We start from the raw sequence: 27,930 nt of genomic DNA, 5'->3' as shown, positions 1-27,930 counted from the left end.
GCATACTTAACGTTTGATGATTTTACTTCTAAATTAAGAAATTTTAATAATTTGTCACTAATAATCATTTAGTGTTTACATCACCTCGCACCAGTTATGTAAGCTAACTTTGCAATTTTGTGGCAAAAAAGAAAAAGAAAAAAAACACGTTAAGTTTAGACTTTAAATCAATAGTTAGTAAGTTTTTCCAAAGTTTTGATTTGCATCATTTTCTTTGCCGGGGAGCAATATGTATAGTAATAATTATGTTCCCATGCACGCACAAAAAAAATTGCTTAACGTTAACCTCTGGGAAAAGTTTTGAAACCATTTGATTCATTTTTTTATGAAAGAAATAGCGATGTACTATATAAGAATTCTGAAGTGTGGTGATCTTTTAAATTATCCCTAAACCGTTGGTCATTCCAACGGTTAAAAAAGCTGATTTCCATAGCACCTAGGAGTTCTTTTCCCTTTTCTTTCAATTATTTATTTCTAATCATTTTTTTTCCAGCGTCAACACTTTAATTTCAAAGAGCAAAATAAATTCTTGAGTAAGATTTGTTAATTAATGTTTTCCACTCAAAAACCACGCAACTTAGCAAATTTACTTGAATTATTATTTTTTTTGTCAGTAATAATATTTTTAATCAGATTTTTTTTTTAAGAGTTAGTGTTCGCATGGCGAGGTTGGTATGCGACCTGCCAAAAAAAACCTCCATCGGCATATTTTCTCCGGACAAATAGGCAATTTGGAAGATTTTCGTGCAGAATTGCGGTTTTTTTTTTTTTTTTTTTTTTTCTCGCCTGTTGTGTATTTTCATATTAGATGTAGTTTTGTGTGCTTGTTCGTATTTTATCATTCGTTAAAACTAGAAGCTTCATTCGGCAAATTGAGATTTTTCTGCCACCCAAAAAATGGCGCCCCTGTGTGTTAGCTATATATATATATATATATATATATATATATATATATATCCCTGATGATAAAGGAGTGACATAACTGCATTGAAAAGGTCTTGCACTTCCTTGAATTGCGTTTCATGGACGGAGATAATTGAGTAAGGACCTTCAGTTTTTTTCACTCGGGCAATGACGACTCCCATCATGTTTATCTAGCGCATGAGTTGAAACGAAGAAAGCGAACTCAAATAAAGACCAGTTTTACTTTGGCGTCTTTCCTAATCTTATTTTCTTTCATCAACTGAACTATGGACAGGTAAGCCACTTCCTGTGTCGTGGTACATCAATGTCTTTACGTATGTTCAAATTATTCCGTATAGTAACAAATGCTAAATGTTTTACTTCTTCCATAAATTTCCAATTCAGTAACAAAAATCTAACGATATTCTCGCAGTAGCCAAGGCAATCGCTGCACTATTATGACGTAGAAAAATCAGGCTGAATTTTATAATTGACTTAAAATTTCAAAAAAAAAAAAAAAAAACTGAAATAGATCTAATACTGTGATTTACAATAGAATAAAATAAGATTTAAGTAGCACTGTTATACGAATTTGTTGCACGAATAGGGGTAGATAGTCTCCTAGTCAGGGGCGTAGCTAGGGTGGGTTGGAGGGGGCGGTGCGGGAGGCATATTTTTGGGGGCGGCGATTTTGCACCTTTGATGTGAAAAAAAAAATCTAATTAAGTGAATCATGCTTTAAATCTATTATTACTGGAGGCAAAGAAAAAAAATCCTTCGAAATGTAAGGTTTTGGAATGACTACAACTACCCTCTCAGTGTTCAAATATTTCCATAGTGAACTTCGGAACATTCCTCATTCCTTTAGCGGCCTCTAAGATATTCTTAAATTGTATAATATTTAAAATTTAAATTTCGGAAAATATTCAAAAAAGAACCTGAGTTACTAACGTCAACAAAGGTTTAAAGCTGACTTCAGTTTTGATGAAGATTCGGGAGGGAACCCTGCCCTCCTACGTTACTTTTAGCTGTGATTTTTGATGTAAATCCAGAATACTTCTCCGGGATAGGCCCCGACACCCCTCGTCCACCCCCTTTTTTTGTTGGAAGAATACGGATTAAATTAGCTTCCTTTCTTAAATAAAGTTTTCAATTTAAGGTTCAATAATTTTCGATGGTTTAATGTATTAGATATAACTAGTGATTATGCAATACCGGGATACCGGTATACCGAATATCGGTATTTGTTGCTATTTTGCAATTTCGTAACACCAGTAATTGCTGAGGCAAAATACCGGTATTTTCGGTATTAGCTGAAAATAATAAATAGTTTTAATTAAACAGTTTTCAATTTAACTTATTACGAGATTCGTAGATATCTAATTTTATTTTAAATTTACATTTCTTTTTCAATGATACAGTACCAAAATCCATCTCTATTGGTGTATATATTTTGCTTCAAAAGCACGAATTAATAGAATATCATTAAATAATAGTACCCGAAATATTATAAACGATATTTTCATTACTAGATGGTAAGATGAATCGCACTTTCGCGCACCATGTTTTTATTCTTTCCGTGATCACTCACTTTCCCTTTTGTAATAGTTAATTTCGAAAGTGTAATGAAGAATGTAATGTATTTATCCTAAAAATAATTTACTTCAAACATCCATTGCAGTAATACTTTATGTTTTTTTCAATACTTGTCGCAACTGTACTAAATGTTGACTAACTTTTCTTGTTTCTTGTAACAAAAGATAGTTTGTTGTCCCCGGTATTGATGTACAGTTCTGTCTCGCTACTTAGCTGTATAATTGGTAAGATAACATTTAGAAATGACATAGATCCTTGAAAAATTGCACAGAAGTAAGATATAATCAACTGGAAACATACTTTCGGACATTTACATAATTACAATTCTAAATAATTTTGAGAAGAAAACGAAAACAATTTAAAGAAACTAACAAGATCAAATATACTTAGTTCATCATAAATTTCAAACAGGGCTAATAGAAAGTAAACACTAAACTTATCCTGATATAGGAGAAATCGTTGAAGATGATGTCAATATTGGAAAAGTATTGTCTCTCGAAGAGAAAGTACGATTTGGCTATAAATTCAAATAATAATAACAATAATAAGAATAATGCACACAGTACAAAAGAAACACACATACACACACAAAAGGATTTATCCAAAAATAATGCGCAAGAAACCGAATTGGTTGAAGATGAAAGACATCGAGGTAATTAGAGGAGGTATATCACGTATTTTTAACAGAACCATCGACCTGCGTGAATTCAGAGTTTTTACAACTGCAGATTTGTCCACTAAATTGAGTTCTAGGCTTAGAGAAAATTCAATAGATGCATTACGTTTCTTACAATTATTGATTTTTATTACATTTGTTCTTTCACTTTATAATTGTTCGTAATTACTTTCATAAGTATGTAATACAATTTTCATACAAAATTATGAAATTTGTCAACGAAACAAAATATTTATGATAATTGTTTAAAAAATTTCTAATCCTGGTATTAATACCGGCATTCCGGTATCACGTTTTAAATATACCGATTACAGGTATTGCATTTTTGGTCCAGTATTGCAACCCTAGATATAACCTAATGGGTAATGAGTCGAAATTTCGCGTCCAAAACTTTGCGCGGTCGAAATTTCAAGTGGACAAACCTTCGCGTGATCAAAACTTCTTCTGGACTTAGATTTTTAGTTTCAGAAAAAATGCCCAGAGGGAAACTGTTAAATTGAAAAATAACGCCCCTCCTAAAAAAAGACACATTTTTACTTGTTTGCTAAGTTAGCATATGTTTATAGAAGTTTATTGTTGTGAATACGCGAAGTTCTGAACAGGCGAAGTTTTGTCCAAGCGAAGTTTTGTCAAGGCGAAGTTTTGACAGCGCGAAATTTTGTCCACGCGAAGTTTTGACCGCGCGAAGTTATGGATCGGCGAAGTTTTGGCCGCGAAGTTTAATCCGGCGAAGTTTTGGCTCCAAACCGCCTTAATGAAAGGGCGGCAAATAGAGGCACCGCCCCGGGCGGCAGAAACAGAAGCTACGACACTGCTTCTAGTATGGCACATAAAAATTAAAAATCATAAAATATAACAATAAAAAATTCTACTAGAGCGTTTTTAATATATTTTTTCTTGCAACTGATTATGAGTAGAAGTCGTCAAGAGCTGTGGTCGTTTTCATCGCCCCGTACAAAAAAGGAATGTGATTAAAAGAAACTTGATACGTGTATCAGTGTTTCTGCCAAAACACTGCAGCAGTAAAACGGAGAAACCGAGGTTATACATATATTTTTTTTAGTTTTAAAGGCGGCTTGATCGAGGACCTAACCGGGCAGCATTGTGAAAGCAAGGCAGATTCAAATCAAAGTATCACGATGCTGCCAGGTTAGGTTTTCCCTAACTATTGACGAAATAGTAACTAACCAAAAAATTTTGCTTTCATAATTTCATTACTTAAATAAGTGTTTTGTTTGGGTTACATTTGCGGTGATGCTATATACACTTCAAAATACCCAGAAATGCATCATACCCCTATGTGAATGCCGTGCTTAGCACAAAAGTCGTAGCTGCGCAGTTGAGTTCAAAAGGAGAAATTTCCGGTCATAGTTGTGTGCCTCCATGTATTTGATTCAGGTACACCTAAAACATGTTTTTTCAAATATTTACCATTGACAAATGACCATAAGACATTGTATTTAGGTAAAATATGTGACTGAGAACCACCTGGTGACCATGTCTCAATTTTGACAAAGAGTGCAAATACAACTTTTGTGCTTAGTAAGGCAGTATAGCTGCTACTGTAACGTAAAATAATTTAATCCTTATAAGCAGAAGATACAGTAATCAAACTATGAAGTAGTTTAGTATTCATTTTTTCGAAGCAAGCTGATTGGTAAACAATACGATAATATTGCAGCTACACTCCAGTAAAACTAGCACATTATGTTGCTGAACCAAGTAGTGAGGACGGGGCCAGTTTGGCACCCATAATCTTCGTTCATGGATTAGCAGCATCAAAAGAAATGTGGGAGGACATTCCTCAAGTGGTGGCAAATGAATCGAAAAGAAAGGTATGTTCAGTGCTTTATTGTTAAAAATAACTTCTCTTTAACACGTTCGAGGGTTATTTATTTTTTTTTACACATAGAACTTCAAAAAAGCCTGCAGCAGTGCAGACCAGAGGTTCTCAATATTTTGCTTACTTCCAACAAAACACTTTAATTTTATTAAAATTTGAAAAGTCTGAGATAATGATTATTAGAGAGCTCTAGTCTTGCTTTTGGCACAGCTCATCAATGTTAGGTTCAAACTTGACCAAATACAGTCGCAGATCATCTTCTTATTTCTATATGTAACGGATCCGGTGCGACTTCCAACTTTCTTGAAAGGACGACAGGACGACACAGTTCTTGAGGGAAACACGGGAAATTTATTTACACTATGTACAGGAAAGATCGTCAACAACTGCTAAATTAATCATCAGCAATTAAGGAAATATCACACAACACCGTTAACTCAACGGTTACACACGTATTTACTTCCAAATACGAAAAACAACGCAGCGAAAAGCCTCGCAATAAACAGAGCTAATACACTCTCAGTACGAATTCTCAATCGAAACTAAACTCTTTATCATGCATAATGGCTTTGTATACACACCGAAAGAGACCTCTCAACTATTCCAGAAAATGCTACACCGTTCTACACTTTCTTATTTCATTCACAAATTTTATCCATGAAAAAGAAGAATAGGGGGATCGTATACTTCAGCCGAATGTATAGGGGCTGTATATTCATTACGGGAAACTATTTACAGGTTACGTTACTACAATAATTACTATTTACAGAATTTGTAACATATACTTTCTCTTAGAATATGCCGAAAACCCTCTTTTACAGAAGTAGGCTATCGTGAACCCCAGAAGGTACTTTCTATCAACAATGGTGTGCTCAATTTCCCCCTCTCCAAGGGATATGGCACCCCTCCCTTAAATGTTACGAAATGCCCTCCCCAGAATGAGAGCCCCCCCACAAAGAGAAAAACGGCCGTTAAAGCACCCCCTCCCCCCCCGCCCTGCGAAACAAATTCTAGAGCGCAGCTTGCTCCATGGCCCCCTTTTGTATGCTTCCTTGCCATTAATGTTCGTAAATTATTTATGTTCATCGTAAATATCAGGCTTACTTTTGCTTTAATTTAAGATCATACGATATTATTCAAGTTTTTTTTCACAACTAAATTCTGGCATTATCAATATCTTGTGCACACTTATTAGTAGTTAACCGCATTCCCCTTGCGGTCTTTACCGAAATAAGGTCGTTTTTAATTTCTTCTTGGTTAGAAGTTAAGTCCTTTTTTAGCACCGTTAAATCACTTTTCAATTCTTCTTGATTTGCAGCTAAATCACTTTTCAATTGTTCTTGATTTGCAGTTAAATCACTTTTCAATTGTTCTTGATTTGCAGCTAAATCAATTTTTAATTAATCTTGATTTGCCGAAATACTTGCAGTCAGATCACTTTTCAATTGTTCTTGATTAGCCGCCATATCACACCTCACAGAGTTGATTGCGTCAAGAAGTTGTTTTAATTGATCATCCATTGCGCGAGTAATCACCACAAAAATAAAGTCCAAATCCAAAGTCTCTATGAAAAAAAATGTCCGAGGTCACAGTTATTCCAAGGAAGTCCAGAAAAAGCTCTACGTTGGCCTCCAATTGTTAAGAGTTCGTGATACAACTTCAAACTTTCTTTAAGTGACGACACGGTTCTTGAGAAAACACAGGGGATTTATTTAAAACTATGTACAAGAAATATCGTTAGTATCTGATAAATTAACCATAGCAATTAGGCAAATACCAATTAACACTGTAAACTCAACGGTTACACACGTATTTACATCAACATATGCGAAAACACAGCGCAAAGGCAAATACACTTTCCAACCCTCAGTTCAGACCAGTCTGACTTTGAACGCGCGGCATGGCTATTTATATACCTCAAAAGAGAGCTCTCAAATATTCCAGGTGGTTCCCGAGAAGTTTCCTTTCATTTTCTTTTTTTATTCATTCACAAGTCTTATCATTCAGAAATGGAAGGACCATATACTTCATTCCAATGTAAGGGGGTTGTATATTCGTCATTACAAGAAACTATTTACAGGTTACGTTACTAAGACAATTTTAGATGAAAGATAATGGAATAAATGCCGAATTGAGCCCGATTACAACAAATTAATCATAAAAATAATTATTATTTAAAGAATTTGTAACAATACATTAAACATCACAAGTACCACTCTTCAATTGTTCTCATTTGTTTTTCTAATTCAAACACAATAAAAATATAGAGATTGTTTCTTCAATGTATAAAATTAAAACAAACATGCTATTGCATGTCATTAAAATTAGCGCACAATATAAATTGCAAAAAAAAAAAAAAAATCCTGGCGCATAAAACATTTTTGTGTCATGTATCAGATTCATAGAAAATTCAAACACTTGATAAAACCTCATTTCCGTGGAAATCTGATAACAACCGAAAAAGGATGTAGCAGTTGTACTAAAATCATGACAAAGAATACCGGATTATAAAAGCAGGAAACGGAAGATATGTTAAAACTAAGAGAAAAATATTAACAAACATTGTAACGCTAAATATTTTACCAAGCAGTCGAATGTACACTTGATTCACTCAGAATTAAATAAGCAATTGCCATGTTAGCCTTATGTATAATGAATAAATTAAAGTTTTTATTGCAATGATTATAATTATACTAGCTGCGTGCCCGGCGTTGCACGGGCTACCTAAAAAATGTAAGAGCAGTCCAGTTGATGCTTTTGTAGTACACTGACACTAGTTTCTAACGCGTTAAGGAATAAATAAATGCGCGTAAAGCAAGGTTTGCAAAACACCAGTAAAACATATTTTTGCCAAAACACCTCATCAACGTTAATAATCGTTATCAATGATACAAGTTATGAGTACATTTTCAGTCAGCACAAAAGGGGGAAAATATATGCATTATCAACTATAATTTTTACTCACGTTAAACTGAATTACATCTGATAGACTATATCGGAAATATTTATGCACAATAACAATCCGCTTTTTACATAAAATAGTCCTACTACCCGGCGTTGCCCGGGTGTTTATTAATGCAACATACCACTCAGATAAATATTTGGATGGATTCTATCCACATGGTCGTACAAGAATTACATCAATCCGTTTTCCAGGTACAAACCCTCAAAGAACTCAAATAACTTGTAAATCACTCATTTACTTTACGACGTGCACGGTCCTCCTCGAAAATGAAAGTTATGTCATGTGACGCGTATTTAACAATCAGGCTTGAACAAAAAAAAAACAAAAACAGCAAAATTTTGCTGCAGATTACGGCAAAATAATCGAAAAGTAAACCAACTTAAACACCCTGATTACAGGAAAAGCCTTAAAAACAAAAGCCTAATTTTATTTCTTTATATTCGAGAAAAAGAAATGGCAACAGATGTTTCTTTTCAATGATTTTCTTCACGCTGTAAATTTTAATAAAAGCGTTCATCCGGAAAGTTGAGTTGAAGCACTGAATAATAATTTGAATGGAGGAAAGCCTTCGAAAAATAGGGATTTGATTTTGAAATCTAAGAGTCATAATTAAAAGTTTTTTAATTGATATCTCCGCTAATTATTATCGGAGGATTATGTTAAATAGCCAAACATGAAGACGGGAGGATTACGAATCCATCGATACCTGGTTCGATGGTCAGTTCACTGTCGTTCGGGAGAAGAAGCTTGGACATAGATAGATAGATAGATAGATAGATACTCAGATTTTATATGTATAAGATAAGATATTTGATAGCTTGTTATATCATCTGATTAAAAATATAGCATGATGTATGATATTTGCTTTACACTTTAAAAGTACTACCATTGAAATCGTTCGTACAGCCAAAATTTATCTTCGGGTGGGGGGGGCATATGAGTCTGGGGGCACTTGTATATAAACTACCATATTAGGGTGAATATGTATTGAAAAAAACGGCTCTGTGATTTTTCACTCCTCACTTGATTAAAGTAATATGTACTTTATATGGGTTATCATTTTGTTCAGCATCACTTACAAAACATTCAGAATAAAAATAATTATTTTATATATAACATCCATTTTAATTTACTTTAAAGTCATTTTTAGTCCTGCCTAAAAAACTTGAAACTTGAAAATATTCGCTAACAAGTCTAGTCAATAATAAAATTCCAGTTTTGCTGCCAATAAATAAGACTTACTGTGATAGAGATAGCTTGCATTTATTCTTCATCAGAAGAAAATTTCCTTTAGAGATTGGTGTTGCATCAAAGTGAAAATAAATAGCTTTCTCGGCAGCAGCTTTTTGTTTTCATATTCATGGACGCCTCTTTGTGAAGTTTTAGAGGGATAAATGTTATGTTTTATAAGGCTTTAATTTAAAAAAAAAACTTTACTTTTTTTGTCTAAAAATCAATAAAAGAAAGTTAGATTCGTGAAGATTTCCAGCTTTTGAAATTAAAGGGATCCATTTTAAGGGACTCATACTTTCGATTTCCTTAGAAGTACAAGTGTTGAGTTCTAATTCGGTGCAGATTAAAATTATTAAAAATTTTAAAGTAAAGAAAGTTTCAATTAGTCATTAATTAATGGCTTGTGTCAAAATGTTTTGAGATCGAAATTTATTTTAAAAACTGGCAGAATTACTGTCCAGAGAGGGGATTGAGCCCTCGTCTGCTCCTCCTTCTTATGGGCACTCATGATCATATAGATATTTACTTTTGGGAAAATCTCGGAGATATTCGTCGAAAACTCTTTGGAAGTTAGAAAAAAAAATCTATTTATGAAAAAATTAAGCTCCTTTGTGTGTGTGTGTGTGTGTGTGTGTGATCATCTTTCTTCATCAGTAGCTACATGGTGCTCTTTAGTATCATTGGTAGAAACTTATGAGAAGTACAGAGTGGCAATAGCCGAGTTATATGAAATAAAAATCATAAGGGGTCATGACTCCCATGACCTTCCTCTTGATCGTGATTGGTTTAAATTATTAAACTCGGAACTGCTTTCCTGGGTTCAGGCATATTACGCTGAATAACTTTCTAACTTATTAATTTATCTTTTACTTGCTTCTTAGTGTTAATAAAATATTATTCCTCTCTGTTAGGCTTATGTAATTGATCTGCGAAATCATGGTGACACTGAATGGACATACACCTAAAGTTTCGATATACTGGTGGATGATCTATTACATTTCATGGATGAAAACGAGATCCAGAAAGCAATTCTTATTGGGCACAGCTTGGGAGGAGCGATTGTCGGCAGAGCAGCTCTTAAAAAGGTTGTTATTATTATTAACAATTATTTATGCAGGTGGACAGATTGATTTGCAAAATGAAGCACCACAATTTCCATCTCTAATAGAAATTAGTTTTTATTTAAGAAATCCTCAAAGATTTCAAGCCTCATGCCAGAGATTAATCGCTAGTATGTACAAAAGTACAGGGTCGCCCCTAACCTTACCCCAACTCAGAGGACCCTACATGTCGTTCTATGGGTCAGAATTGAAAATCGAGCATTCGATCTCATCAAAAACAATGGATATGTTACGGCCAAAGCCCGAACTGGCCAACGTTGCTGAAAACTTACCGGCCGAAGCCCGAAATTTTCTTCATTTCGGGCTTTGGCCGGCCAATTCGCGAAGTGGCTATGGACAATCGGCCAAAGTACGAAAAAAGAAATGAAGAGCAGATTGTTTTACACAATTTAAAAAATGAAATATTTTGAAATGAGTACTTCGATGTACTATTTTTCTCTAAAGTACACTTGCTTCTAAAACGAGTTCAAATATAAGTGATACCTCTGTGTTGAAAAGCTTGAAATGCATAAAAATATCTCGTGTTATTCTTTTCGTATTTAAGCCATAATAGATATTATTCAGTGAAAGTACATGATGTAAAAACGTGATAGCGTAAAGAAGTACATTTGCGCCCTTCAAGTGAGCGAATTATATTTTAAATAAATGCGTTTTGTAAAGTGTGCGAATGCAAAGGTAAATTGAATTAAGGACGATCGACAGTCTTTTTCTGCTCCGTAGACTTAATTTTAAAGATCCTGGATCACATTGTACCAAAAAATATCGCTTCAAAAAATTTTAAATTATTTTGGAAAGCCTCCATAATAAGGGCTCATTAAAACAAATAAAAAGCGAAAATAGTTGTGGTGTTAATATTATTTAAAGACATTTCTTTAATGCCGTTTTTTTGTCGAACTTCCCCTACAACATGTCCTAATTAATACTTTTATACATAAATGTCATTATATTTATTTTAATTTTCTCTTAGCATTGTTTTTCCCTTTGTAAAACAGTCCAAATTTTGTTGAATCAATATTTCGGAAGAGAAAGCAATCCAGAAAATTAAGCATATTTTCCTTACATTTAGGAAAGGTTGTTCTTACTGTCATAGTATTTATTTTAATTCTTTTTTTTTTCCGGACGTTTTCACGCATGTTTTACTGCATTTATTTTAAGACTAAATTGATTGCGTGTATTTTAGTTGGTTTTCTCTTCGTCTTGCTGTATTTGCAATGCGAAGTTTTAATTCAAAACTCTTTCTTCTTGAGGATGCGGAATTCATTTATAAAATTTACGTTGCGTATATTTGAGCTAAATTCTTTTTTCTTCTACGGGGGATGGATAAGCGAGATTTTCCTTTGGTTCTAGATACAATGTGTTTTTATTTACCTTCTCTGCGAGGAAGGTGTGAGAGCGGGATTATCGTTTAAACGCTTTCGTAAGAAAAGTTATATCGCTAATCGATCGGAGTTCGCTTCGCTCGCAAATCGATTGGATAACGGGGCTTGGTAACTTCGCGAGTGTGGAGAAAAAACTACAGAGTTCTATTAATTATTTTACATTTAAAGCAACTTTTTATGTACTTTAATGCCTTTTTCCTGTAGCAAAATATTTTACAGTTGCAGATTTTTTTTTTATAGGTTTTCTTAAAGAGTGTACGCATTTCAGTATAAGAAAATTATTATTTTGCATCAGAGATGGGAGGGTTTTGGTTTATTCAAGAACCTTCCTTTAAATTCTTAGCACGGGAATCGTCATGCGGGTATAGCTTGTAATTAATAAAAGTACTCTCATACTTTTCGAAATGGCTTATCGCACCAACGCAACGGTGTGAATAGACTGTGAGTACAGACTAATCGCATGGACTCGGCGCAAAACATGCTAAATTTCCCATCTTTGCTATCTCGTTTTTTAATTGTCAATTCTGCACAAATGAAAGCAAAAAGAAAAAAAACCTGTGACCCTCTTCTTCCAGTTTTCTAATTTGAATTCTGAAACTTTGAATTCAAATTATGTGTTTCGCAATCACGAGTTGCGACAAGACCCAACTCATTACAGTTATTGTTTCTAGAAATGGCTCCCCCCCCAAGCATGTCCCTCCTCCTGGGTGGTTATGTGTGTATAGTTGTGTGTGTGCACGTAGGCCTGTGTATGTGTGTAAAGGCGCGCGCGTGTAGGCGAGGGTGTATGAGCATGCGTACGGTGGTGGGCGCCGGTGGGCGGTGGTGCTGCTGGTCCAAGCTGAAAAAGGAACCACAACGTCAAGGACTGTCAAATGAGAACAATAAGCAATCGTGATTGCTCGAAAAAAAACATTTGCAGCTTCTCAAATTTTAAACTTTCTGCTTCCAATAAAGCATATTTCAAGAAAAAATAAATCAGACATGATTGTTTAATTAATTTCTAAATGGAAACAAGTTCATATTATTCGTGCAAAAAGTCCTATCCAAAACGTGTGTTGCCGACGATTAAGTTGCTATATTTGGATTTTCATCACTACTTTATAGCTAATTTTTTAGTCATGACTGATTTTGGCTTGGAGATTTTCTCTGAGATGTGGTTTTGTAGAAATTCGGGATTTAGAGGGATTTTAAATAGAACCGATTTTAAATGGAATTCTGGGGTGGGGAGCACACGCTAAATTCCTTACTTGTGATTAGATTTGGTTTCAGAATGAAAATTATATTTAAAATTTGTGTCACACACACTGAAAGGTTGAGAAACACAGCCTTAGGTTTAACCTTAGCTGGGAGCGGTCAAGTATTATGTAGGCAGAAAGGGGAGACTAAGGGCTGCTTCTTTTCTCTGAAAAGGGAAGTGGGGTCACAAAAATTCTTGGGTAAGCATTAAATAATGAACAACAAAAAACGTGGGAAAAGAGCATCCTGTGACGCACAATATGGCATAAAATCTTACATAAGCAAAAAGGGAAGAGCTATAGCGCATGTTTATTTTTTCTCACAAGGTGGGGGGGGGGGGAAGGTACAAAATGACCAAAAAAATGCCGACACAATACTTGAATGACACTTTATTAGCGATCGCATATAATTTCAACTGAAAGTATTCACACATAGAAGTGAAAATATCAGAAATACATACTCATAGCTCAGTCGAAAAACTAACGCCAAGAAAAACGAGATCGAAGTTTAGAATATCTATTGTCACGACCTTCACAGGGACACGGTTGCACCCTCCAAGCCCAACGAGATGACATCATATCAACCTAGTCGGAAACTAGGGATCCGACTCGGTATTAAAGTAGTATAAATTTGACTGGTTTTATAGAGGGAGGCGGGCCTGGTGGCGAAACTGACAAGGGACTCGATTTGGCTCTCGGCGGCCCTAAACCAACCCTTCTTTTCTAGTTTCTACCACTTGCACGCCGCGCCGTTCACATTGGAAGCGACACATGTGTAGTTTACCTGTTAATCTAAAATATTTCGTAATCATTTCAGACTTTGGCCAAGAATTTCTGGCCACTTCGCGAAATGGCCAGCCAAAGTAGAAAATGCAATATTAATTGCAAGTACTTCGGGCTTTGGCCAAACCACTTGGCCAATTCGCGAACTGGCCGGACTTCGGGCTTTGGTCGTAACAGATGTTCCACACTCTACTAAATCTCTTGAACTTTGTGAAATATAAGCATTTTGTTTTTGTGCATCAACTTTTGCAACATCACGAAATTTGATTTTAAAAGCTTTTAATAATTTCTCGTTAATGAATGGCACTCGAATTTGACGTATGAACTAGTTGTTTTGACGCAGTAAATTTTCAAAGCATTCCAGTTCAATGTGTTTCACTACATTAAAATATTTACCTTATGCTTAAACTTTTGCTCTGCATTGTACATTTGCTAGTTCTGTATTGCAACAGCTTCGCTTTTACTGTAGAAAGTGCCATCATTTACAATGAGTACTGTGATCTTTTTATGTCTGATTCAAGTATTTTTCGTAAGTTCAAATATGATGAATCAAAGTGTGTCTTGAACATAGATGTAATATTAACTAGAAACACAACGAGAAACCGATCCCATGGGCTTCCGAGAAGACCATAAATCGACTAGCAAGATTCCGAAAAGTGCATTCGCTTGGCTTAGCACGCGCGCCCAAACATCTTTTACCGTACGTAGTCATTCCACGTCACTTATCCTCGTAGACAACGTTTTTGCCCGTTTAGATTCAAGATTCACACGGTTAATGGCGGCTCATTACGGTGTTGTGTACCTAGTTATACTACATCTATGGTCTTATAGGCCTTTAAAAAAATACTTTGGTCACGACTCTTTGGTTGTGACACCAATGGCCGATCATCTTGAGTGCTTACAGTTGGCAAAAGTAGTCAAGCACCAATAGCTCTTATGGATCGCGGGAGGTCTTTCTTCAGATGTGTTGAATCTCTAGGACACGTTCGAAAAAGAAGTGCTATACCGATTACTTGAGCAGCCAGAATTCAACTTCAGTGGAAGAGTCGCAGCCGCTTTTGCATTATGTACTCGTGAAAATACCATGTTAGGATCATTATATCCCTTAAAACCAAGGGTTCTCGGGGATCAACCCCCCGAAAAAAACCTCACTGCTTCACACTTCCCACCCAAAGTGACATCTATGCGATTGCTGGGATTCGAACCATAAATCCTCGGCGGGAAGGCGTCTTGCTCTTTCGTCTGAGCTACTGAGACAGTTCTTTCTTATCAGAGGATTTAGACTTCTCTGATTATTTCCAAAACTTATGTTTTTCACTATAACCAACTGAACAAAACTTATAATTTTCATGTACTTATATAAAATGACAAATAAAATAAACATAAAATGTAGTTATGCTTTGTTATTTCCGTTTCAGCCCGACAGAGTTGAAGCTTTAATTGTAGAAGACATGATTGTTGTTGTAAACCTCCCTCCTGAAATAGACACAGCTGTGAGAACTATCATATGTAAGCGTTACGAGTACGTTCAGAAAATTCCTGCGGAACTAGATGAAAAGGAAGCGTTCAAGAAGCTTTTAGATTTTATGCCTGAGATTCTTCAAACAGCGCCAGAAGTTATAGTAAGCTCGTTAATTATCAAAAGCACAGCTCTCTAAAATTGAATTCAAAATTAAGAATACGATCTTTTTTTTCACATTATCTCTTTCTTCATTGCAATGTTAAAAGTAAAATATGAAATGTTTCTCTTTCAGAGAAACCAGTCGAAAAACAAAGAAAATCCATATAATTTCTTGAAATTGAAACGTAACAAAGACGGAAGGTGGGACTTCCCGGCTAACTATAAAGTAATAATCGAGTTCTTGAACAATGCTGAAGAACTAATGTCGGAGCCCGAAGGTGTTTATGATGGTCCGACATCCTTTATCTACGGAACTTTATCATTTATACCTATGTAAGTATTCGTTGAAACCAACTATGGGATCTTAACAAACTCTACTAATTCCATTTTCATTAGACTTTTAATCTTAATGGCATTTTAAACCTTGATTACTTAATATGGAAGGTATATGCATGTACAAAGTGTGAAATGTTGAGTTTTGTGAGAAAAAAACCTGAATAACTTTTGAACCACACGAAAAAAAAAATAAATAAATAAAAGGTTTATAGTTGAAACTTGGAAATTTTATACAAAGCACTTTTTTTTCTTTTTTTTTTTGATCAGGTGCATTATTATTGCTTGTTGTTTGGTAAAAATTTCTAAATGCAGCGTTTCTGATCATATAACGATGGCCAAGGCCTACTCGGGATATAACAGCCCGATGGCAGCTCAAAAAAATTTCTGATCAAGAACAAACTGAAGATAACTGGTCCAAGTTGGAAAAAAAAACGGATCTCTTCCCGGAAAGAGTGTTTAAAAGCCTGAAAAATCACTTTCTAGAGTGCATGCCAGAGACACTCGAAAACTACTGGAATGTAAATTGCTCGAAAAGTCTGATTACTAAATAGACCAAATAGGCCGTGGCGTAGGAACTCCGAATTTTCGAGTCCCAAAATTGACTAAAATTGCTTTAGTGCTAGTCTATTACTTAAAATAAGAAAAGAAAATAACATTTTCTTCTTCATTTATTTCCCGTTTGTTCAGCTTCTTTAATAATGAGTATATCGGATGCTTTGCATCCCCACAAATATTCTGCGTGAGTGGTTGTGCTGCGCAACTACCCTGAAGTTAGTGCTCCTGGTTCCCCGTGAATGCTTCCTTAAGGTTTTACTTGGGTTTGTTAAGGGTCCCGAAATTTGTCTTTCACAGCTCCCCTCCCCCTCAATAATATAACAGGGCTCTGATCGCTAGGTATCCTGTTTCTCCTGATCGCAACTCAAGTGGCTCCTTTTCGTGAATAATACCAAACAAAAAGTACAAAACAATGACCTCAAAATCATCACTGAGCGCAAAACTGCCATTCAGAAGGGCATCAAATGCATAGATGTTTCGACACTTCGTCAAAGTTTTCCGGAATGTTTGCTTCTCGTCTGCGCCACATTGTAGCTATTCGCAATTCAAATAAACTGTAGAAAGTGTTGCAGTCTTGGCTATTGGTTACTGCACGAAATGAAATTGCTTAGGTAGAATTGGATCTGTCCAATGAAGCTCGATCAAATTGAAATGTTTTACTTCTTTAGCTCATTTCGTAATTCACCACAAAGTGGTAAACTCAAGTTCCAGAGCTGTGAATTGTGGGCAAGCATATCGAATAGGTTTTTAACTAAATATGAATACGTCTAGTAACTTCTTACATTTACGTGAAATTTTAAAACGCAGAAAACTCTAATTTTTAGTTCAATAATTGAACAATTTTCTCCCACTTGCAATGAAACTGAAAGCCTGTGACATATTAAAAGCACACAGCTTGGAAATAAGCTAATGGGGCCTGTTGCGAACGTCATAGTAAATTCCGTTTATGTCCAAACGTATGATGCTTCATCCGATCATACGCTTATCGGGAGAAGTGGCTTGCGTACCAGGGCTGCCCCTCCCCCTAAGAGCAAGGGCGCATCTTCCTAAATATCAAATATTGCGAAAACCCTCTTCAAACCAAGAGCCCTGCCTCCTAAAAAAAAGAGAAGAATACCCCTCAAAACGACTTCCCCTAAAAACTTGAATGGCGCAGTCTGTGCCATTACCCCCCCCCCCCCCAGGTCGGCAACCCTGTTGCGTACGACAGAATTTTTAGAAATTCAACGAATATATGCCTCAGATGATTGGTACCGTAGGTAAGCACACTGCACATATCTAAAAAAAAGATTGATACTGGAGCAGAGGCGTGCGTTCGACATGATTAATAAAGATTCAACAAACGCGCGAGCAGTAAAAACTTACTATGCCATTTCTCCACTGCGCAATAACACATGAAATGTTTTCAGTAATAATTAATTGCATTTTTTCTCAAGTTGATTTCTATATATATATATATATATATATATATATATATACTAGCTGCGTTGCCCGGCTTTGCCCGGTCTATTTTGAAAACAAAAATTGTGTCAAGTGACGTATATTCAACAATCAGGCATAAATAAAAGAAAAAAAATCATCATGCAAAATTTCCCCTCCAAGCAATGACGACAGATATTAAAATACTTTTAAGAAATTAAAATAAAATGAGAAAGATGGATTTAAAAAGCGTAACCATGGAAACACAAAATAAAATAAGTTTCAGAATTCAAAATGAGAAAGATGGAAATCATGGATTCAAAAAGCGTTACCGTGGAAACGCAAAATAAAATGGTTGAAAACTTGAACAGAGAACAGATTTTTGAACTTCATTTAATTCGCTTGTAACTTTTTTTCTAATGGATATAGAGGGTTAAACTTCCGACCATAGGTCGAGTTGGATCTGGAGTAAAAAAGGTAGCTCTTTTAAATGGTGTCAAAAAGAAAACTGTAGTACGATTCCTTCACTTTTTATTGATAAATTTAATGAAGAAAGTAGTGCCTAAATTTCAGCTAAGCTTAAACAAATTCGAGCTAAAAACGTAAATAACTCCCGCCACAATTAAGTTAGAGCGTTGGAACAAATTGCGTAAAACGCGGAAAATTCTTTCCTTTCCAACGATACATAATATTACTAATTGCGAGTAATTTTTCGCCCCCATATTCGGGAATTTATGTGAAAATTGGGCCTAAATTGGAATAAAAAAAGAACTATTCATCGAATTGTTTTCGAACTGGTCTGCAAACCTTCTCAGGACTTAAAGGAACAAACTGTGAAAATTTCAGCGCAATCAGCCGGGTAGTTCTCCAGTTTTGCGAGTTCAAACAAACAGACGCTTTTTGAGGACTTCATTTAATACTATGTATATAAACCCCTCCTTACGGACACCCCTCTTATGCGGACAATTTTTAATTCCCAAGTTCCAATGCAAATAATATTAACAACCCTGTCCTGCGATACTTCTCTATTGCGGACAAAAAAATTTGTCCCGTTAGTGTCCGCATTAGAGGGATTTTACTGTATATATATATATATATATATATATATATATATATATATATATATATATATATATATATATATATATATATATATATATATATATATATATATATATATATATATATATCCATGAATATCAACCTGTGCCCCTAGGGCTTCTTTTTTGGGGATTCGGAGAAAAATTTACGGGTTTTTTTCGTATTTATGTAAAAATATTCTCAGGTTTGATATTTAAAGTAATTTGAGCCTCAATAGATCCTGCTACTTTCACACCGACCATTCTCTCACTTTCATTCTGGAAATTTTTACATCTTATAGAGGGCACATGTACACCAATGACCTTGTGTCAGGGGATTGGGTGGGTGGTCCTTGGGTTTGGGTGGTTCGGAACAAACGCTCTTCTGCGCTTGTTCCGAACCACGCGTCAGGGAAACATTTCTTTTCCCCAAGTTGGGCACAAGTGATCCCAAAGGACATTAATGAATGAACTTAATCAACAACAAATTGCCTCCTCCAGGTTTTGGAGGTGTAGATTTATAAAATTTCCTGTGTCTGTAATAGATTCGTCAAATATGGTCGACAAGGTTTCAATGCTATAAATATATGTAATGGAAATTATATTTTAATTTTCTGTTCTTTAGTTATAAATGGACTTAAATGTTTATGAAATTTTCAATTTTTAAAATATAAGTTTAAAAAAATTCCAGATCGGAATAAAAAATCTAGGGTCTGGTGGGGGAAAGTGGTCAATGGGGTAAAGTGGTCATACTTCAAATAAATGACTATAGCTTGGAAATAAATGTTCGAATGAATGTGAAAATTTTATTTTAGGTTCGGTGAGTTAGAAACTACATTTTGAATACAAAATTTCAAAACTGGCAAAATTTTATTTGGTAAAAAATAATATTTTGTGTAAACATGAAAATTTTAAAAAATCTAAACACCTCTTTTAACTTCTTTGGGAAATTTTGTTTGTTAGAATTATGAACAGATTGACGGCACAGAAAGCTTCCTACATGTCTTAAGATCGCTTACTCATTAGCAGTTAGCTGAATATATTTTAGATAATTTTTTAGAACAATTTCAGTAAGATGGGGTAAAGTGGTCATAATATTAGGCTTAACGAATATTGTTCTTCTAATATCACTTAATAGTTAAGTATGAGGCAGATATAAATTAAATATTAATTTCACTTATTATGTATTGTTCTTACAGTAAGTAGGGTTAAATATACCAGTATATACGTATGCATACGCAGTGGCGTAGCTATTGTGTTTGCCGCCCGGGGCGGTACCTCAATTTGCCGCCCTTTCGTTGTGAAATAGCAAAAACATAAAAATGTCAAAGGTTTTAAATCAAAACTAGAAATTTAATTGAAGAAAAATAAGACTTAATTACTTTCTATATACAATCAAAAGAAAAAAAGGGGGGGAGAAGGGCCCACAGTTGGAGAAAATTGCTAAATTTAAGTCAAAAACCGCAATTTTAGTAAGGTTATTAGAAAGGGCTTGTTGGGATTGCTCCAGATTTTTTTTTCAAAATTAGCTCTTTCAGTGTTTTTATGTTGACGTTAGGGGATCTCAGGGCAACGAAGGGAAATTTTACAAAATTTAAAAATGTAGCTTAGTCTACTTAAGAGAAGTCATTTAAATCGGGAATGGTCGGATACTCAATGCGAAAATTTTAAGCTCTGAAATATGAAATTTTTGGCTATCTTTGGCAACGCAATTTCATGCTTATTTTAACGCAGTTGTAAGCGTTAGGAAAGAGAGGGGCGCTGCGGTTTCTTACTGAAATGTTTTTAAAATTTGAAATCAATTTTAAGGAAATCTTTGGTGGTTTGGTTGAAAGGGAAGGTTCGGGTTCTTTCTTTGGAAATTTTTTGGCACCGAAGTCTCAAAAACGCAATTCTAGGCAGTCTTTGGTGACGTTGAGGGGTTCTCTAATGGTATAAAAAATGTTGTGAAGCCAGGCGTTTTCTCCTGAAAAATTTCCGTAGTTGACGTCAGAGTTTGGTCTTTGTTTCATAATGTTAGAACAAAGAGGGGGACAGAGGGAGGTTCCCTCTAAAAATCATTCTTAAAGCTGAGGTTTTTTAGACTATCTGTCAGAAGAAGGGATTAGCGAGCTCTCCTACTCACGCAAATTTTTAAGAAAGAAAAGTCTGGGCTATCTTTGCGGGCGTTAGGAAAAGGGGTGAAGAGTTCTTCACTCGGAAATGTTTCAAAATTGAAGTTTTCCAAACGCAATTTTAATCTTTGGAGACGTTAGGTGAGAGGGGGAGAGCGATTAAGATATCTCTGTTAGAGAAATTCCAAAAATTGAAGTCCTAAAAACACATTTTAGGCCATATTTGATCACGTTAGAAGATCAAGGGCAGTCAGGGTTCAAATGCTGTTTTCACAAATTGATATTGAAGTATCGAAGCTTTAAGAACGTAATTTTAAGCTAGATGTTGAGACTTTACAAGAGAGGGCGGGAGTTTTCTCCAGGAAAGTTTTCAGAGTTAAAGGCATAATTTTTAATTTTTTGTCTGTGTTTGCTACGTTAGAGGAAACGGCAGGGTTAGGGGCTCTGCACAGAAATTTTTTTGAATTGAGGTCTAAAAACGTATTTCTGAACTATCTTTGGTGATTTCAGAAAACGGGATGAGATATTAAAGCGCTCTCACCGCCAAAAAACATTTTCGCACTGTTAGACTACAGAGTGGGGTGGGAGAGGTTCAAAACCAAATTTATTTGAACATTTTAAAACGCTTTATATACTATGTTTGGATAAGTTGAGGGTCTAAACCAAATGCTGAAAAATGAAATTCGATTACCTTTCATAAGGAATAGACTAACATGTGATCCAAAATTGTCGGATAGAATATCAATCTTCAAAAGTGAGAAAACGGGAAACACTTATACTTCGTTTGAAGAAGAGAACTCTTGTAAAGAGTGGGAAAACAAAGCAAACTCTAACACATATAAAGTGTGAGGAGCAATAAAATGTTTCGTGTAACATTTCATACCTCCTCCTCTTTTTCTTACTCTTGTCACCATTTTCCTGAAGTAAAAAAAGGGGAAAGTTTTTGTTTCACGAACAGGCTTTCAAGAAACTCCCTGAAAACCCTGCATTAGATTTTTCTTATAAAAAAAGTTGGAAAAGTTCATTGTTTTCTTTTTTCTACAGTCCAAATAACAAATTTTAAAAAAAAGTACTACTCACGTTTCATAATGCACTCAAAAGGACAAAATATCTTTTCTGGGTCGGAATGGAATATTCAAGTATTCCTTCAGTTTTCAATTATTCCAATAAAATAATTTCCTTATTTGAAAAAAAAAAAAAAAAACATCAAAAGGGTCAATTTGCCGCCCCTAGAAAAGTGCCGCCCAGGGCTGACCGCCCCCTTCGCCCCCACACCTTAGCTACGCCACTGTGCATACGCATATACTTGTGTAGGCGCGTACATAAACGTATTCACATAAATGCATCAATAAATACGTATATGGGTATCTGCGATATAGGTATTTTTTATCTATGCAGATATGCATTCGACTATACACGTATATACTCGAGTAGACACTTACATACAAGCATATGATATACAAGTATACAGGGTGAGTTTAAACTCTTGGGAAAATTTTTAAAAGGTGTAGAGCGGAGGATAAGAAGCAAGAATAATAAGGAACATATGGTCACAAACACAATGCTGACGCACTACATGCACGCAAAGCCAAAGACTGATGGATGCAAAACAGGTTACAAATTTGTTACACAATTTTACACAACATTTTAGGTTGTAAGAAAGTTTTAATGCGATTGAAGAAATCTGCAGCCTGCAGCTGTAATACAGGCGATCAAAAAGATCTCTCTGTTTTAATAACGAGACTTTTGAAAAACTTTCATCCATTGCTGCGCCTTTGTTGCGATGCGTGTATTAGAACCAGTGGTTGGAAGTAGCGCGCTACAAGTAGCGACGCTACTGTAGTAGCTACATTTTTTAGTAGTTTGTAGTGTAGCGCACTACTTTTTAAAAAAAGTAAAGCAGCGAGTAGTTCGCTACAAAAAAAAGTAGTTGGTAGCGATTTCTGGAAACTACTTTTGAATAAAGTTTCAAAAAAAAAAAAAAAAAAAAACGCATTTTTAAACGAATCTGACTAGTGCAAGTCTTACGCAAGTAAAACTCGCACCTATCAGATTCGTAAGACTGAAAAATACTAGCTGACCTCTGACATATTATTTTTACGCCATACGTTGTATCTGTTTGACGCCATTAGTTTGTTTGGCATAGAAACTTTCACATTTTCCCAATATTCGCCTTGAATAGAGCATGGCTTAGAAAGAAAGAAACGAATTTTTTCCGTTTCATGAAAACTTTGCCCGTTAAGCAAAAAGCTTTCGGTATCAATGCCATTTGCACATGCAGTCGAACCACAACTTACGCGAGGGATGCGTTTCACTAACTTTAGATAAACAGCTAACTTATGCGAAATTATATTTCACCAACTTCATATTTAGAAAGAAAAAAATGCTGAGCGGCGATTTGTAGGTTAACAATCTGATGTTTCGACAAGTACGGTGCGGGAAATTTTGACTTTCAGTGATGCCAAAGGGAAATTCCATTCACGAAACTAATATTTAGTACCCAAGAAACAAGGTGATATAAGCCCTGCGCTTCCGCTCCGAAAATTTTCGTGTTGCGGGTGAGGAATTCGCGTCAGCTGCAAAATGCGTTTCTCGAGTAAAACTCGCTATATAGACATTTCGCGTTAGTCGAATCGCGTTGTAGCCAGAGTCCACTGTTGTTAAAAAATGCACATTGAAGTAAAGTAAGTATTTTTAGTTATGTTTCATGTTTCGGATAATTAGTAGCACCGTTTGGGATAGTTTTCCTTTTTTTTTTCTTTTTCACTGATCGAGTATTGATATATTAACATATTAAAAGTCAATTATTAAACGTTGTGAATTTTTGAGGTTATTTGTTAAAACTGGAAAATGCTTTTATTTCATTTTATAAGGGGCGTAAGAAAAGAGATGGTCTTCAGGTCCGGAACCTTAGCTTGAAGCTCAAAAGCAATTAATTCCTGCGAAATATAAGTTCCTTTAAAATTAACACATATAATGAAAATTAAAGTTTCTCTTTTGTTTAAAAGATGCTTTTCATCATCTAAATCTATGTAAAATTTAAATCAAATTATGACTGGATTTATCTCAATTTCAAGTAGCCGAGTTACACTTCTTGAATGAAATGCTACTTACTGTCAGGAAAGGATTAAAAAATTTGAAGGTTAAATTCCTTCCACTTCTCAATCCTTTCTTGCAGGGAATATTCGTGCAAAATGGTAAAAAATGTTTGGATTGACGAATCGTTTCAGTAAAGGAAAGAAAGAATAAAAAACTTATTGCAATATTCCATGTTCAAATGAGCCAATATATAATCTGAACATTTTTTTCATTAAATTTTTTCATTCAATCCTCAAATGGTGTGTATGTGTATGTTATTTATTTTATTTATTTTTTAAAAGTAGCGAAGTAGCGACTACATTTCAAAAGTAGTTCGTAGTTGCTAAATTTTGAAAAAAGTAGTTGTAGTTGTAGTTAACTACATTTGCGTCAAAGTAGTTGTAGTTGTAGTTCGCTACAAAAGAAATGTAGTTTTTCCAACCACTGATTAGAACTACTACGGGCCGTAACTTTTAACAAGTGCTCTAAATATTTCTTAAAAACAAAAATTTTGAGTAAAATCATCTTTGTGTAAAAATTTGTGACCTGTTTTTGCATCCATCAGTTTCTGGCTTTGTGTGCATGTAGTGCGTCAGCGACCATAAGCTCCTTATTATTCTTTGCATTTTATCCTCCCCTCTCACACTCCTTAGATTTTTGCTCCAGAGCTTGGATTCACTCTGTAGGCATACATGTATATAAGCGTATATAACTCGTGGTATACATATATGTACTGGTGTATACACGCAAATGTACGTATATTGGTCTTTTCAGGTATATAACTTTGTTTACACGTATACATATGTATATAATCATGTTTCCATATATACATGTATATACGTGAGTAGATACGTACAAACACGCACTGGATGCATCCACGAATTAACTCGTGTATACCCGTATATACATTTATGTACACTTGTGTATGTACCCACATGTACACCTGTATATACATGCGTATATACGTCTACTATACACGTATATATTCCGGTATGCACGTGTATACTCGAGATACAAGTGCATACATGCATATGACGTTCGTTTATACGTGTATGTACACGTAACACGTATATAAACATGACACATATATACTCGTGTAGATACGTCAACACTTCTTTAGGTAATCACGTATACATGCTTATATACTCGTGTATACACGTATATACTTGAGTAGGCACGTGCATGCATGTATCTACTCATATATGAACGTGTTTACTCATGTTTACAAGACACGTATATACTCGTGTATACACACATATATTAGTGCATATACTTTTAACCATAAAAATAACTGAAATATACAAATATTATGGTTATTTAATATGGTTTTGTATTTATTTTTAACTATGACCACTTTACCCAATGCTATGACCACTTTCCCCCATCCCATGGGGTAAAGTGGTCATAAATACAAAGGGAAAAGAAAATGTTGTAAAACTAATTAAATCAATATTGTTTTCTAAACTTCAATGTACTGTGTTCTTTAATAATGCAATGTAAAATATCAACAAAAAAAGTTGAAGTGTTTAAATAATTTGTTGTATTTATTATCTACCCAAGTTAAAAACCTACGATTTTATGACCACTTTACCCCACCAGACCCTATACTTTAAATAATTTTTCTTCTACTTCAGTACATAATCATTTATTATCATCAACTTCTTGCGATTCCCAAGATTTAGATTCCGAAATGGGTATCTGTCCTAACCTGTTGAACCCTTTTTTCTACCTCTGGTCTACCATAACGAAAAAAAAGCTAGACAACTATTGATATCTGCTCGCATTTCTGCACAGTCAGACAATGCCAAATTAGGGATAAAGGTACTTTTCATTTATTAACAGCCTGTGTAGATTCAGTAAATTTAAATCCAAATGACTGTGATCAATCGTACATCTCTTAAGAGAGCATGAGAAAATCTTCGAGAAGTAAAATCAAATTTCATGAATTTAAATTAAGATTTTGTAGTTATTCACAGGGTTACAAAGCTACTATCAGATGTAACTGGAAAAAGAACACCGATAGGCTTACCGTGATAACTTCAGGTCCAAAGGTTAACAGCTAATCAGAATTCCTGAGTATACTGGACTTTAAATTTCTTCAGTTGTATATGATGTCTTTGATGATTGCTCAATACTGCTAACTGTTCAAGCTGTAGTATTTGATACAACGGCTTGCAATATCGGTCGTATAAATTTTGCATGCAATTTTCTAGAGCAAGAACTCAACGGTGATACATTACATTCCGATCGCCGTCATCATGCACTAGAAATCGTACTGCAGAGTGTATTTAAAGAAGTTCTTGCCTCTCTTTGTTCTGTGCCCGATATTCCGTTATTTAAGCGCTTCAAAATTTTGTGGAAAGATATCCATCATTCAGAACTTGTAACATTTAATTTTAAGTGGTATGCGTATGTGTTCACATGTACACATACCACTTAAATTCTAAAAGGTGAAGTTGATCACATATTATTGTTCGTAAAAAGCGTAATTGAGAAAGATCTTTCCATTTGAGATTGCAGAGATTTCTCATAACTTGTAATACTATTTCCTGGTGAAGTCCCTTCTAGAGGGATATGTAATCGGCAACCAAAGCCCTTATATTCTGTTTGACTGCACTGTTTTGCAGTTAAATACTGTATGAAAATATGTTTTTTTTTTTTTTTTTTTTTTTTGCAACTAAATCCAATCTAGGCTCTTTTAAATATAATGTGTCTAAAAAACTAGCAGCGTAGAAAAATGATGACAAACATGCAGCAGAAGCAGCGATTGGAAAATTCATTTATCACTTATGGTATTTAAGGGATGAGTTTGTTGCTTTGTCCGTATTGAATGAAGGAATGAACTCCAAATTGTTGATAAGGAAGACTTGCCCGATGACTGAATAAAAACTTTCAGATAACAGTAGATGATTTGGAACCCTAGTTTAGTAAAGATCTTCCTCTTTACAGAATCAATTACAAGTCAATCAAACTTTTTGATACATTGCAAATACCAAAAGAATTTTGATCCTGATTAATGGCAAAATGAAGGAAGCTATTTCAAGGGAGGAGATATCGCTGAAATGCTGAAAGCGGTGAACGTTACAGCTGAAAGAAGAGTACAATTAATCGAAGAATTTCACAACCAATTTACCAAATATGAGTCCCAGAAGCAATTTAGTATACAGACAGTCCAAGACTATCGGAAAAAAATTTACAAACGATAGAGATACAATGAGAAAAACATACGATTAAGGTAAAGTTTCTAAAGCATTATTTCATTCTTATTCAATATGAAACCTTTAAAAGATATGAAGTTATTTAAAAGATTAATTTTAGTACTACTGCACTGTAAAAATATTTTTCAAACCAAGGAGAAACGATGCATTGGGTCTGAAGTAAAAACTGGTTTTTGCGAAAACTATCAAAAATGTTAAAGTTTAACGTCCTGTGGGCACGTGCTATTATTGACCGATTGAGAGTTCAAATTAACACGCGTTACTTTTTATTATAATGTCACAAAACTAAGGATCGTCACTTGTTGAATTCCGAAATTTATTTTTTACCATATAAATAAGGGCCACCCTTACATATATATATATATATATATATATATATATATATATATATTCCCTTTTTTCAGCCCAGCTTATGAACCTCAAATTAAAAAGCACTTTCCCAATGCAGAGTTAGCACCAATTGAAGGAGCTTCTCATAACATCACGGGAGATTGTCCAGAAGAACTAACCAAAGCGATCGTGAACTTTCTGTTGAAAAAGAATAACGAGATAAATTGACTTTTTAATATGTTTTATATCAAAAAGAATTGATTGTTGCTGAATTATAAAATTATCTTAGTGTCTAAAATAAATTTATTGGAAAAACATATTGTAATTATTTTATTTTTTATTATTCTGTATGTTTTATTCATCCTCGACATTTTGCGAGAAGAACGATTTTTGTCTCTTTGTTTATGCGTGGAAAGTTATGTCTGAAGTCTGGAATTGCCATA

At 34.7% G+C, this 27,930-nt stretch overlaps 1 protein-coding gene across 2 annotated transcripts; it reads left to right on the top strand.

Moving 5' to 3' along the window:
- Positions 1-1,063: 1,063 nt before the first annotated feature.
- On the top strand, positions 1,064-27,930 carry LOC129217280 (protein ABHD11-like). Of its 2 annotated transcripts, none has more exons than XM_054851549.1 (5): positions 1,064-1,198; positions 4,857-5,010; positions 15,156-15,359; positions 15,492-15,691; positions 27,562-27,930. In XM_054851549.1, the coding sequence occupies exons 1-5, from the start codon at positions 1,191-1,193 to the stop codon at positions 27,713-27,715; spliced, it is 720 nt and encodes a 239-aa protein (XP_054707524.1). In that variant the 5' UTR covers positions 1,064-1,190; the 3' UTR covers positions 27,716-27,930. The 2 variants fall into 2 exon arrangements, with proteins under 2 accessions (XP_054707524.1, XP_054707525.1); XM_054851550.1 differs by lacking the exon at positions 1,064-1,198 and adding an exon at positions 10,128-10,301 and having other exon boundaries at positions 4,881-5,010.

This window comes from Uloborus diversus, chromosome 2, assembly GCF_026930045.1.
Source record: "Uloborus diversus isolate 005 chromosome 2, Udiv.v.3.1, whole genome shotgun sequence".
Classification (NCBI taxonomy): Eukaryota; Metazoa; Arthropoda; class Arachnida; order Araneae; family Uloboridae; genus Uloborus; species Uloborus diversus.
Note: the sequence above shows the minus strand (reverse complement) of the source record. Positions and strands in the feature narration are given on the sequence as shown.